Genomic DNA, 12,965 nt, shown 5'->3' on the forward strand with positions numbered 1-12,965 from the left:
CCTTTTGCTTTTCAACTATTCTGCGATATTTTTTTTAAGGGAAACAGTGATAGTAGGCGTAACATTCATTTAACATTTTTATACTTTTAAATTGAGATTCAAAGTAAAGCAATTACTTACCTCTAAACTGGCTTGCAGAGCACAGACCAGTAAAATTGGAGGATTTGATAACCGAAATCCATTAATTCCTTCACTTAGTTGCAATTCTGGAAAATGAATAACTTATATTAGTGTTTTTGATTTCTTCCTTATAATGGATTGGACCTTATCTTGAAGTCCATCCTCATGCAATAACATTTTTCACTAATGTGGCCTGTAGGATTCAGTCATTAAAAGGAAACCGTAATCTATTCACAGCTAATACTTTTAACTTCGAGAGAAGCCCAATTTTATCCAGCAGACGACCTCATTAACAGTTGCATGGGAACTAGAGAACTGCAATTAATTTGTTTAAATGGTGTGTGTTAAAGCCACCTTTACACTTGACTCTCTTTTAACACTGGCACCTGCCAGAGAAACTCCAAGTCAGCGGAGGCACGCTCGTGTGGAGCCGTGGCGCACGAGCGGTAAATCATGTTCCTTAACTTTATTAAACTGACGAGACACATGGGAGACTGCATACACGGCTAAGTGTAGCTTCAGGCCATGCAGAGAAGTTGCGTAGACTTTAGGCTGTGAAATTTTACAAAATCTATTAAATAAATCTATAAAGCCTGGCTGTAAGGTCTGTGTCACCGTTTATATTTCATGCTCCAGCACCAGAGCAAGAGGACGCTGTGGAGGAAATGCTTTTCATGCACAGCAGACTGACTAATTTTATAATGATCATTGCCCAACTTCTCCCCTATAAACTGCCCATGGAAATGCATAAACAATGCTTTTCTTGTTCTAACAGTATTTCAAGGCAATTTTTGCCTCCTGCTGGCTTTCCAAAGTGCCACTCTTACATTTGGTCAGAAAACAAAGAGCAGACTGAGGCTATTAGAGAGGTGTTCTCCAGCCAAAGTCACATCAATAGGCACTGCCACAGAAAATTAAAAATATATTAAAAGCAAAAGAACCAATCAAACCAAAAAGCTCTTTTCTCATCCTGATCCCTCAGGATATTGTCTCTGCCATACTTTAAAAGGGAGCTGAACAGTCTAGCTGTCAGATTTGGACAGGAGTCCTCATTTCACATCGGGACAGTAAATACTTAGCTGTTTCAGAGACGGTTTGGGTTTGTCTTATAACCCATCCTGTGTGAGTGCTAGGAATTCAGAGATGCTGAAACATTAGTGGTATTTCATGACTTACGTCAGGTTGCCTTACCTTTATTTATAGGATTTCTCATTAATTCCAGTGGAACTAATCCTAAAGCAAGATATTACCCTAGTAAATGATAGCAGATCCTCGCTCCTCAGAGACTTATGAGTTTAATTCACTGAGATACTTTGAAAGTTTCATCCATATTCTTTATCTGCATTTTGAAGGTATTGCAGCAAAAAGTCTGGAAGCACACAGTCAGACCCATATGCCCAGAGACCAAATTTATTCCAACATTTATTTTGCTAACCCCATTGCATTACATATTCGGGATAAGTTTAGCTTAATACCTTCAACTTAAATGAGAAAATGCAAAGTCTATCCTTTCCGCTCAAGCTACTATAAAAGTGAAACGGGTTATATATATACATATATCAAATAAGGTAAAACTGAAAGTGTGAAAGTACATACTGTTTTCCATGAGGAATCGTGTTTTGAAGTCATGACCCCACCAGCCAATCAGCCTAAGATTTTGTAAAGAAAGTAAATCATAAATTAAAAGCAATCTTAGTATACTATCTTCTAATTTAGATTTGAGAGTTAAGAAATGTATAAGAAACATTAAGAAATATATGCATTTCTCATAATACATTGTATTTCTTACAATGACATAAAAATGCAATAAATTCTATAAATAGCTAGCACTAAAAACATAGTATTTGGGAATTTCTCTTTAACTACGAATGATAAAATGTACCACATCTTTCAATTAACTATTGATTTCTAACAATATCCATTTTGTCTGAATTCATTTCACAAAGCAAAAAACGGAACAGAAATATATGCACTCTTTTGTTCCAGGGCATTAAATTCATGCACGCACACACACATCCTTAAACTTAGTTTAATTAATATTGAAAGCTAAAAGGTGTTGTAAAATCTGACTTAGTTGCACCAAGAGTTAGTGATGGCGAGTGGGCAGACAGCAGGACCTCAGAAGAACACTGTCTTTTTGTTGATGTGGGACATCAGGGTGAAACCTGAGGAAACTTTTCTTCTCCTGAACAGAACTTATTATTCAAAAAAACCTTTCTTTCAAACAAAACCCAAACTAGTTTAATCCAAAAATATATTTTTAAAGTCATACTCATTAAAAAAAAATAATTAAGATCAATTACTTTGAAAATCATTTATCCAGGATTGTACATTAGATGACACTTTAACACAGCTATAAACAGTTTTCCAAAGCAGCTGGATCTGCTGGATCACTTAGTGCCCAAGGCACTGCAGGTAAAGTCAATACTGCAGAATCAGGGAGTCTCTCCCTACCTCCCTTGGGTTTTCTACTTCTTAGTTCAGGTACATGGTAATATTGGTGAGTAATAATGTCAGTACTACTTGAAATGCTCCGTGTGTCAATGCCAGTACAAAACTAGGAATCTTGATTTTTGATTGAACATCATTCTTCCTGACTTAAGGACTCCAGGACTGGATATATTGGAGACCGTTTCCTCCAAGGTTTTGCTCCGTTTTCTCTATGTCAGGTAGCAGAGTGGTTAGGAGTGAAGCCTGGCAAGTGTTGGAAGTTTGTAACAGTAAAAAAATCTTTAAGTAAAACTCGCATGGCATCAACCTTCCTGGAAGTAAACAAGGAAAAAGAAAGTTGTTGCTCCTCTCCAAAGCAGGAGAGCTTCTTCGCAGTACACTTAAAAGAGCTTAGCTCTGCATAATTGAGACCATGCTTGAGCTAAAAACTTGTTATATGAATACTGCATACTGTAAAATAAAGTAATTCGTATTTCTGTATAACAACATGGGTTTTATGTTTACTTCTATGAAAGGCTCTGAGCTGCATCCAAACATAGTCTATGCAGAAAAAGCATGTTTTTTTCTTTATTGCTGCGTGATGCTTTTATTATTCTAAGACCCATGAAAATTAATAGTGCAATATACATTCATTTCAAATGAGATATTACATTGCCAAAATGAATATACCCCAAATAAAGTATAATACAGCTTCTGCCCAAGTGACTCAGCTACTGATGCTCTGAATCATAAAAGATATTCCAGCTATTTAGTATGAACTGTATGATATACAGAGACAGAACATTTTACTATAAGCCCTTAATATTGTATGTTACTACAACATACTACTAATGTCAATGTTGCACACATACTATGAATTCCAAAAGTTTTAAACAGAAAAAAAAAAATCCATGGGAAATATAACATTTGGACTATTACTCTGTATCAAGGAGAAAACAATACTATGTTCTATTTGGACAACATTCTAAAGTCAAAGACAAAACAAACATCAACCAGAATATTACCCAGATAAAACCTCATGAAAAACACTCTGGTTGCATTTTGAATGTTCAAAACTTGCTAACTTCAAAGCTGGCTTCAAACCAGATCTCTGCTGCAGCACCACATTTGGAACTTGGAAAATGAAATTTCAGAACTTTTCCAAAATGACAGAATGAAGGATTTTTTTTTAAGGCAGTTTTAGCTGTCTTGCCCTTTCCTACCATAACCTTGACAATGTGCCTTTTTTTTTTTTTTTTTCTTCTTTTGCTTTTTGGTTGTTTTTTTTTTTCTTCTTGGCTGTTCTAGAACTTCAGAGATGTCACTCCAGGATGTGCACTTTGAGGCAGCTCTGGTCCTACACTCTCATTGATCTAATGGTCCATATGGATGTCACGTTATTTGACATTTAAGTTGACAGGCTTCAAAGTGTGGAAATTAACAAAATCTTTACAAATTAGCAATTTGCTGTTTACAATTTTCTGTGAAAATTTTGAAATGAAGGTTGCCACTGCTATGCCAAATTTCAACCTGTTATGATGGGAAATATCTAAGGTGTTAAACCCCAAACATAAGGCTTTATAAATGCTCGCTAAAAATAATAGGCAATAAAACTGCACATTAAGATACTGCAGTAAAAGTTCTTATTAAACAGTTGTTACTCCGCATGTAAAATGAGTTATTTTGCAATGCAGTCACATTTTGACTATTGCTGCTTCAAAAACAAAGGCACCAAGATCTAAATTGATTTTGAATTCCAAACTATAATCTTTGCAAAACGCATAATGTGGAAGGCTCTGGAAAGCCTTGTATGATGTGCTTGTGCTTAAAAACACCTTAAACTTGGTAGTGATGGGACTCTAGAGTTACATCCTTTTCATTGCAGGCAAAACCCAGTTTGGGAAGTGTGTTAAAAATCAGTGTCTAGGGAGAAAAGGGTCTAATTTTGTCAATCTTCAATTATAAACCTTTGAGAAGAACACTTTTCTGGTCACTGCCCTTTAGATTTACGTACTATAAATGTATCTAAATTAAGCACTCCTCTTGTTTTAACACAGCACTAAACAAAACAGTTATCCCAGTGATGGCCAGCTTGTGGGGTGTGCCCAGATGGCATCCCAGTGCCAGTGCTGGGTACCCATAGCCTCCCAAGGCTGCTCAGCAGAGGTGCTCCTGGAGCACCTCCACAGCTAACAGCTCCTCATCCAGCAGCAAAAAAAAAAAAAAAAAAAAAAAAAAAAGTGTACATGAAACCCATCGTAATCATGCCAAAAAGAGTAAATTAGTGCTGAATCAGCTGTGGGGTTTTCTGTGTTATTACAAACCCACTTCTCTAAGAAAACAACTTCTTAAATCATTAACATAATGATTTCAATGCACGGTTCTATTTTATGCCTCAAATAAAACCCATAGCCTCATGGTTTGATAAGACTGAGACTTTCCCAGGGAATTCTGCAGCTTTCCAGTCTATGTAAAGAACTAATTTTTAAATGTGCTGTATAAAATTTAAAGCAAACTGTTACTAGCTCAATTTCATGAAATAAGAGAACGTACAATGAAACATTGCTGAAAGATTTTTCAAATTCCTCATTTTTACCCCAAAATGCTCTCTTATTTTACAAATCAATGAACAACAATTGACTCCAGAAAGGAACAGTATCCTCTCATTCAGTCACACTCTCTTTAGGCACATTTACACCAGGGAACAATGCCTTCAATAAGTATTTTTATTTAGCTCATTTTCCTCCTTCCTATCTGTCTGCATTAGACTGAAGGGCTGGTTGTTCATAACTTGAGTCATCTCATTTGTAGTTGCATTAATGATGCAAGAGTGCAGGATATAATGATCATGATGTATGTGCAGTGTAAACATCAAAGAAGATCCAGTTAAAGAACAGAGAAAAAATAAAAAGAAATTCCTTTGACCTTTGCTTCGAAGTTACAGATGATCATGCTACTCATTTATAATTTACAGCCTGAAGCAACATGGGTCTCATTTCCCTTCTTGGCAAGAAAAGAAAAAAGAAAGTCTTGAGTAGCGATACAGAAAACAGGGAAACACCATTAAGGTGGCCCAAAGTTTACAGGCCAGTGCAATGCACTGGAAGCATCTTGTCATTATATTGTGTGAGAAATAGTTTCGTGTCCGTGAGAAACCACATTGAAAAGCTACAACAGGAATGCAGTGCGAAATTAGTAATACTTTCTACTGCACTTGCCAGCTTCACTGAGCATGGCATGGTTTGCCTTCTCTCCATTGCCAGGTCACAACGCTATCTAGAAACTTAGATTATATCTATACTAGGAGCACACCCCAGTAATGCATGCTATGTTTATGAACCATGGATTAAGCTAAATCATAAACAGGCAGTCTGAGGGCAGGCTGTGTCCGCAAAGCGGCTGATGTAGCTGCTGGGTGGCAGCTAAGCTCTTCATTCACACTTTACTTGTTTTTTTGCAAAAGCTTCCAGGGCTTGGCAAAGATTTGTTTGAGTTTTCATGCTACTCTTCTAGCTATGAGTAAGAATCAGCTTCGAGGAGTTAATGAGACATCTCGCTGCTCCGAAAGTTTGTTACACAAAACCGAGGCAGATAGTATGCTGTGTCTGGCATAAGGCAGCCTTGTACCCGAAAAGGAATGAAAGGACCAGCGATAAATGTTAAGTTCGGTTTCTTGCAGTCTGTAGGTCCATGATACAAGTGGCTGGTTAAAGAGCACATCCACCTCCTGTGCCTATGTCCCATGAGACCCTTCAGACCTACAGCAGGCAACCAAGAGGCACAGTGCAGCGTAATGCCAGTTTAGGAACAAGAGGTTCACTGGGTCTCCACTATCACTCTGTCAGCAGGAAACGTGATAAATAACCAACCCGTGAGGACTGCGGAATTAGACCACCAAAGACGACAGAAAGCCTGGAGCCAGGCTGAAGTTAGGAACAAACTACATCTGACCTCAGTCACAGTGACTTGACCATGTCTGATCATCACCCTTCTGCCCAGGAGGACGTGGCGGTACCACACCGCTGGTGCCACATCCACACTTCAGCTCTGCTCAGCTTTCATGTTTTAAAAGGCAGGTTAAAAAAACAAAATAACCAAACCCAACAAATGGTACAATTAGCTCCCAAAGACCAAAAATATTCCTTAACATGCCTTATGTTCATATATAAATCTCCAGCTCAACTGGAACGTCTAATTCCAGACCTTGAGGTACATTCCTCCGATGTCCTGGGCTCCATGTAACGCAATACAGGTCAAAAAAGTAGTGAGGACTCAGGTCTTGAGCAGTAGCATCTCCTAACGCTTCTGCACTCAAAGGTCAATCCCAGAAACCAAACTCAAATAGAGAGTTGTGTCACCCCCTCAAAGCCGCCTTACTGTCACCCAGATTTACAAACAACTCTCTGCAAACTCTGAGCACAGACCTGATCCTCAGGCTCAACAGCTGGGGCACAGTCTTTGCATCCTACTCTGCATTAATTTTATTGCAGTTTTCTAATTGCAATTTTTTTGTATGTTTTTATTTCCCTTTTATTGCATTAATTTTATTGTTAGAGCATAGGCATGATTGTGCTGCTTTGGATTCAATGCCAAAACTCATAATAAATAGCATGAATGACACCCCACCCCTTCAAGAAAACAGAAGAAAATGCTTATTGCTTTACATAGCATATTTTTGGCTCACTGACTAGAGTTTGAGAAGGAGTTTCAATTTGCTTTGCTATCACAGACTTGTCTGATCACGGATGAGTCATTTAGTCCCTCCACGCCTCAAGCCCTCATCTCTAGAAATGCCGCCCAGTACTGCCCTAACTCTCTGGCGAGTGGTGAGAATATTTGTTAAAATGTTTTCACATGCTCTAGTAATGAGGACCATGTAAGAATGGAGAAAAATATTTCCTCTGAGTATCTTAGACTGGATTTTTCAAATCCAGATAGGGAAAGGGGATATGGGGGTAATGGGTTAAGCTGCTGGGTTTTCCCCACCCTCTCAACTGTTCCCCAAATCATCCTCTCAGGCTCAAGAGTTGTTCCCAGGGTTAGGGTTCTGTGGAGTTCAAAATTTCATATTTTTCTTGATCCATGTCACCTAACTGACACGTCAAGAAAAAAATAATGTAATCAATATTTCTATTGCTTAATTCCACACGGTGTTTTACAGCTGGGCTGACACCAAACTGAAGCCCAAGTGAATGGACAATGTTATTGCACTGCAACTCCATCCTCGCCCTGCCGGGCACCACAGCCGGGTCCTGCCCGGAGCCAGAGCTCCCTGCCGACAGCTTGCTGGGACGGAAAAAAACCCTGCAAGCTGTATCTGGTGGGGCGATGAGGGGTCTGCTTAATCAAAACAAGGAATAATTGAAAAGTGACTCTCAGTTTCATCACCGAAATGCAGAATTCAAGGATTTTAACCCTCTGGTGTAGGTGCAATTCTTCATATGCTGTGAAGCTGTCAGTTACGGAGTGTACTTCATAGCAGAGATATATAAACTAGGATTTGCATGGGGGATTAAGTGAGCTAGCAGCTAGCCCCTGCTAGGCTCTAGCAATATTTGGAAACCAAACTCTCACCGTCTCCTTCAGAAAACCTTGCCAAGATTACCAGATGCTATATTTAAAGCCTTCCCCCCCACCCTTATATCTATTTAGATATCCTTTATCCCAAATGGCGAGATTGGATGTCTTTCATTATTCTCTTCTGTGCGATGTCTGTTGTTAATTTTGAGTAGGAACTGTTGTTAGAATTTGAAAAGCTTTTGAAGCCCAGGTAATTATCAGCCTCAGACTTCACTAGTTTTGGATTTCAGCGTACTCTGATGCTTTCCTTATCCTTTTCAACTCATTACAAATGTTTCCTAATTATTAAGCATATGTGACTTGTGAGCACTGCCATACATTATTAATGGACCAGTCTCTTAGAACTCAGTGGAAAAAATCAAAACTCTTTATGAAAAGTTGCTACTGTGAAAGTAGTAACATTTCATGTTTAATATCAATGAGGTTTTACTTTGTCAAAAGACCAAAGTAACATGATTTTATTAGAGGCTAATAGCATGACATTTTTCTTCCGTTAAGTAGCTTGCATTTTCAGTACCATCCAAAGGAAGAAAATTTTTCTTTTCTATTTTGAGGCTTGTCTCGGTTAAAAAACAGCTAAATTCTCTTTCTGCCTAGCAGCAAGTTTTAATAGCAAAGACCAAAATCCTGAAAAACAGTTTCATAATCTAAACAACGGCCCTTACTTACCTATGCAACTGCAATGGGTGAAATTAAGAAATCTCTAGAACTGAGTAACAATCCTTTCTGCAAAAGCAGCTGGGCAGCTCCGAGCTCCCCAGGCTTCGCGGCTTTCCGAGGTGGGGAGTTTAATGCGACCATTGCCACAATTAGAGAGACTCTTGGGCGAAAAGCCCTGGCTCTTTGGTCAATCAAGTGCAAGGTGATTTACAGCTGATAAGTATTTGAAGATAAAGGGTACACATGCTTTTCCTGAATTGATTTTTTCCTTGTTAGTCTTTTAGACTCAACACAAGTGGGAATACACCAATTTCAGCGTGTCCCTCCATATTACCCCTCCAGGTCAAAACAAAAGGAGATTGAGTTCCCCTTGGTAGCAGGAAACAAGAGGCTGTGATCAGGGCATAAGAAAGAGAAATGGCCACAATGCTGAGAATCCAATCAGGGCCCCTTGGAGTCGCGCAGAGCTCTCCACCAAACCTCTAAGGCGCTTGTGATGAGGGATGATAATTTCATTTGCCATGATCCGGCCAAAGAAAGGTATGATCAAGCAGCAGACAGAACGGGAGCCCAAATTAAATCCCAGGAAAAGATCTCACAAAAAAACAACCCCTCTAAGGCTAATGAAGTTGAATTAAAAACTGTTAAATCAGCTTATGAACAACTATTATCACAAAGTGCTCATATATCACTTTCACTAGCCAAATATCAGATATATGAAAAGGGGGAATACCGCCAACAGTATGTTAGCAGATTTAGTGAGAGGAAATCGAATATTCTGCCTAACACCAGAAATTAAAATTCAAGCAGGGAGGCAATTTACTCAGAGATATTAATAAAGTTCTCAGTGATTTTTATGAAGTATTTAATAGTTCCCAATTATATTATGGTGATTAAAAAAAAAGATTACATTCTCTAAGAATTCAGTAATTTTTTCTAGGCTGTTTCAAATAGACTAAATTAAACAAGAAGCAAAAGCAACAATCCCTCCTAGAGCTACTTTTAAATGTGAATTCTGACTTAAAGGAGACTTGGATAGTTTTGATTACTATGATGCATTTGCTGAACTATACAGCCTCCTCAATACCTTGAATGACTCTTTGACGGAATGATATCTAGATAGATTTCTAAATAATACATGTATCTGACTGAACTATAGCATAAAAATTTTAAGATCTGGGAGGTTGTGCTTCCTCAGGTCTTTGTTATTTTTGAATACAGTATTCACAGTATTAATGCAAGACCTTTATCATACTAGAATCCTTATTAGCTAAAATGTAAGGGTTATCACCTCTGCTCTTTGCCTGAAACAAGAAGAAATCAACATTAAAAAAATAATAATAATGAAATCTCATCTAATGTCAGTGGCTGGAACTAATTGAATTAACAGATTTAAGTGCCAGCAGAGCTGACACACAATCCAGTAGCTGTGTTACAAAACATTTACTAACACTAAGTGATGCTCAAGAAGAAAACAACTCAAATGGAGTTTATTGAGCTGAAGTCTAAGACATGAAATCATAATGAAAGAACAGAAATGGGCATCTTTCAGAGCTCTTTTAGGGAGTCTCTCCTCAAAAAGTTGAAATGTCATCCATCACTAAAGAACATGGAAAAAATATGACTTAGGGACTTTACAGGGCTGTAGTTCCCCTGATTTTCAGTAGCACAAACTACCAGTATTTTGGGCCCCAAAATGGGTTTGACAAGAGGTCAAGTGTTTGACATGAGGTCCAAGACTGGTTTCAGGAGCCCCCAAGCTCTTCTCAGCGCAGAAGCAGGTGAGAAGCCAGCAGATAAGGACACTTATATGGACTTATTCTCACATCACAAACTAACTGTATCTGCAACACTGACCACCAAAACACCACACTGACCACCAAAAAACAACACTGACCAAATCACTCCGCACTTGCTTACAATGCGTTGCTAGAAAGTCAAGTCAGAAAACTGTCATTGAAAACAGATGAATGCTGAAAAACTAGATTAGGTTAAAAAAATTAATAAGTTTTTGCTCAGTGAGCTTTACACAACTAAAGAAATTAATAATAATTCCTCACTTTGAGGTGCTGTTTCTCCTGCCATGGGGCAGAAAGAACCTACAAGCCTCTCAAAACAGTTGCACCAGTATGATTAGGTCCCTGATTTGACACCATGCCAGCTGAGAAACTGGAAGGAAGGAGAAGAGAGAAGGATACAGTCCCCCTCCCAGCATGTCACTGGAAACTGCTCTTCAGACATCCGAGGGAGCACTATGCTGCTGTAACTGCCCTATAGTTTCCACACAGTAGAAGGCAGCAAGAAGCAACCGCCAGCAAGCACTGCCAACAGCTCCAATGACAAATAAGGAGTAGTGACTGTGATAGCAAGAATTTACTGTCAGCAACAAACAGCTGTGAAAATAAATATTTCACAAGTGGGAAGTGAGAGGTAGCTTAAAGGAAGGGAAGAAGAAGCACCATACGTCATGAAGGAGATCTCTGACAAGCGCCTGACTCAAAGATGTGTGGAGATGGGCAAGAAGTAAAGGACAGCGGGCTGTGGGCTCACTTGGCTGGACTTACCAAGAAAGGAGCAGGTGTGGGGGCAAGAGAAATGATCTAGCTTGCCCACAACAATGGTGAAGATAAAATATGTTTGACTAAGAGAGCCCAAGGAAAAAGAAAAATATGAATACGTTTGTCACAGCAGTCTCAAAACTATCAAGCTGCAACAAGGTCTGTCACAACCTCATACCAGCATACTCTTCATGCAGTCCCTCTGCTGCCTTCTTCTCATCCCGCCTCATGCAGGGCATGTGTTCTCTCTTCTCTTGCTTCTTCCTCTCTCCTCTTCTTCCTGCTCCTTACTCATCTTTCTTCCTCGGCTGCTCTCTCTTCCTTGGCTGTCCAGCCCCTTACCAGAACCAGCCCCAGCTGCACCTGATCTACATCAGCCAACCCACCGCCCCTGAAGCCAGCCCACAGCAGTGTATTATCAATGCTAATTAACCCAGCTTCATCCCTCTATAGATGTATGCCCTGGTGAGACCATCCTCTCCTGGCTGAGTACTGGAGAGATGAAGGTTCAGCCAGGAGAAAGAGAGGGTATGAGGACCAGAAACCCCACAAAGAAGTGGAAAGAAATTAGCACACGTGGAAAACCAAGCAAAAAAAAAAAAAAAAAAAGAAAAAAAAGAAAACCCCCACACAGTCCCCCCAGTGAGTACACACACACACAGAATACCATCTCGGCAAGAAATAAAGAGGCTGAATTATTTCCTTAACCTGGGCAAAGATCTTCCAATTACTGTTAAAAATGCTTATGGTTTGAATCAGGTGCCAGCTGTGATATGAATCACAATGTGAGCTGCACGCCTGAGCTCAGAGCTGCGGCTAAAGCCAGAGAGGTATTCAGCCAGGACAGGAACACGAGTAGCTCTGGGAGACATGCAGAGCAGGAGACCCCATCTGAACCAGTAACTCACGATTACAGGAATATACTCCAGGGGGCATAAATGGAACAAAAAAAACAAACAAACAAAAAAAAGGGTAACTGTATTAATGACACAAAAGCATAATGGCTGTTGCTGTTACTTTCAGCTTAGAGCAATTTCAAGGCATACCATGATCTTGAAGCACATTCGGGAAGGAAAAATTAAACAATTCCCCACTGTGGGCTAATGAACTAATACAAAAGCATGAGCCAATCTCATTTTTAAATGACATATGTAGTCTACAGCTTTAATTGAGAATCTTAGGAGGAAAGCTTCATAGAAAGTACCAAAAGTGGGAATCTGAAATAGAAAAAGTGAAATATGATAAAATAGTGGAAGTAAGTCAACATCTAGTAGGAAATCCCAAATGCAAAATTGCATTAGTTCCAGCACATTTCTGCATAGAGGTAAGTGAGCTCTTAGTAGAAATAGCAGAAGATTTTCTTGATGTGTTTTGTTGAAAAATAAACTTTTTATTCCCTAAGAGACAAAGGTTCTGTGAGGTGGATACAGAAACATACAGATTAAGAGATAAGCATAAGAGGGGATATGCTTCTCTCTTTGTGACTTATTACAAAGGCAGGCAAAGAATGTTGTCTGTTTAGTTAGAGGTGTGTGACACCACAGTGAGTGCTGCATCTCTGGATGCTCATTCAACAGGAAGAAAACTAACTCACCGCCTTCTCTTCTTGGGAGAAAT

At 39.2% G+C, this 12,965-nt stretch overlaps 1 protein-coding gene across 4 annotated transcripts in view; it reads right to left on the bottom strand.

Moving 5' to 3' along the window:
* Positions 1–12,965, bottom strand: part of KYNU (kynureninase) — a 59,874-nt gene that overhangs the window by 5,235 nt on the left and 41,674 nt on the right. For all 4 annotated transcript variants that reach the window (XM_040603141.1, XM_040603143.1, XM_040603142.1 and 1 more), the window contains 2 exons: positions 1,717–1,769; positions 121–206 (listed from right to left, as the gene is read on the bottom strand). In XM_040603141.1, coding sequence (XP_040459075.1) covers positions 121–206; positions 1,717–1,769 — 139 coding nt within the window. The remainder of the gene's footprint in view (positions 1–120; positions 207–1,716; positions 1,770–12,965) is intronic.

This window comes from Falco naumanni, chromosome 8, assembly GCF_017639655.2.
Source record: "Falco naumanni isolate bFalNau1 chromosome 8, bFalNau1.pat, whole genome shotgun sequence".
Taxonomy (NCBI): Eukaryota; Metazoa; Chordata; class Aves; order Falconiformes; family Falconidae; genus Falco; species Falco naumanni.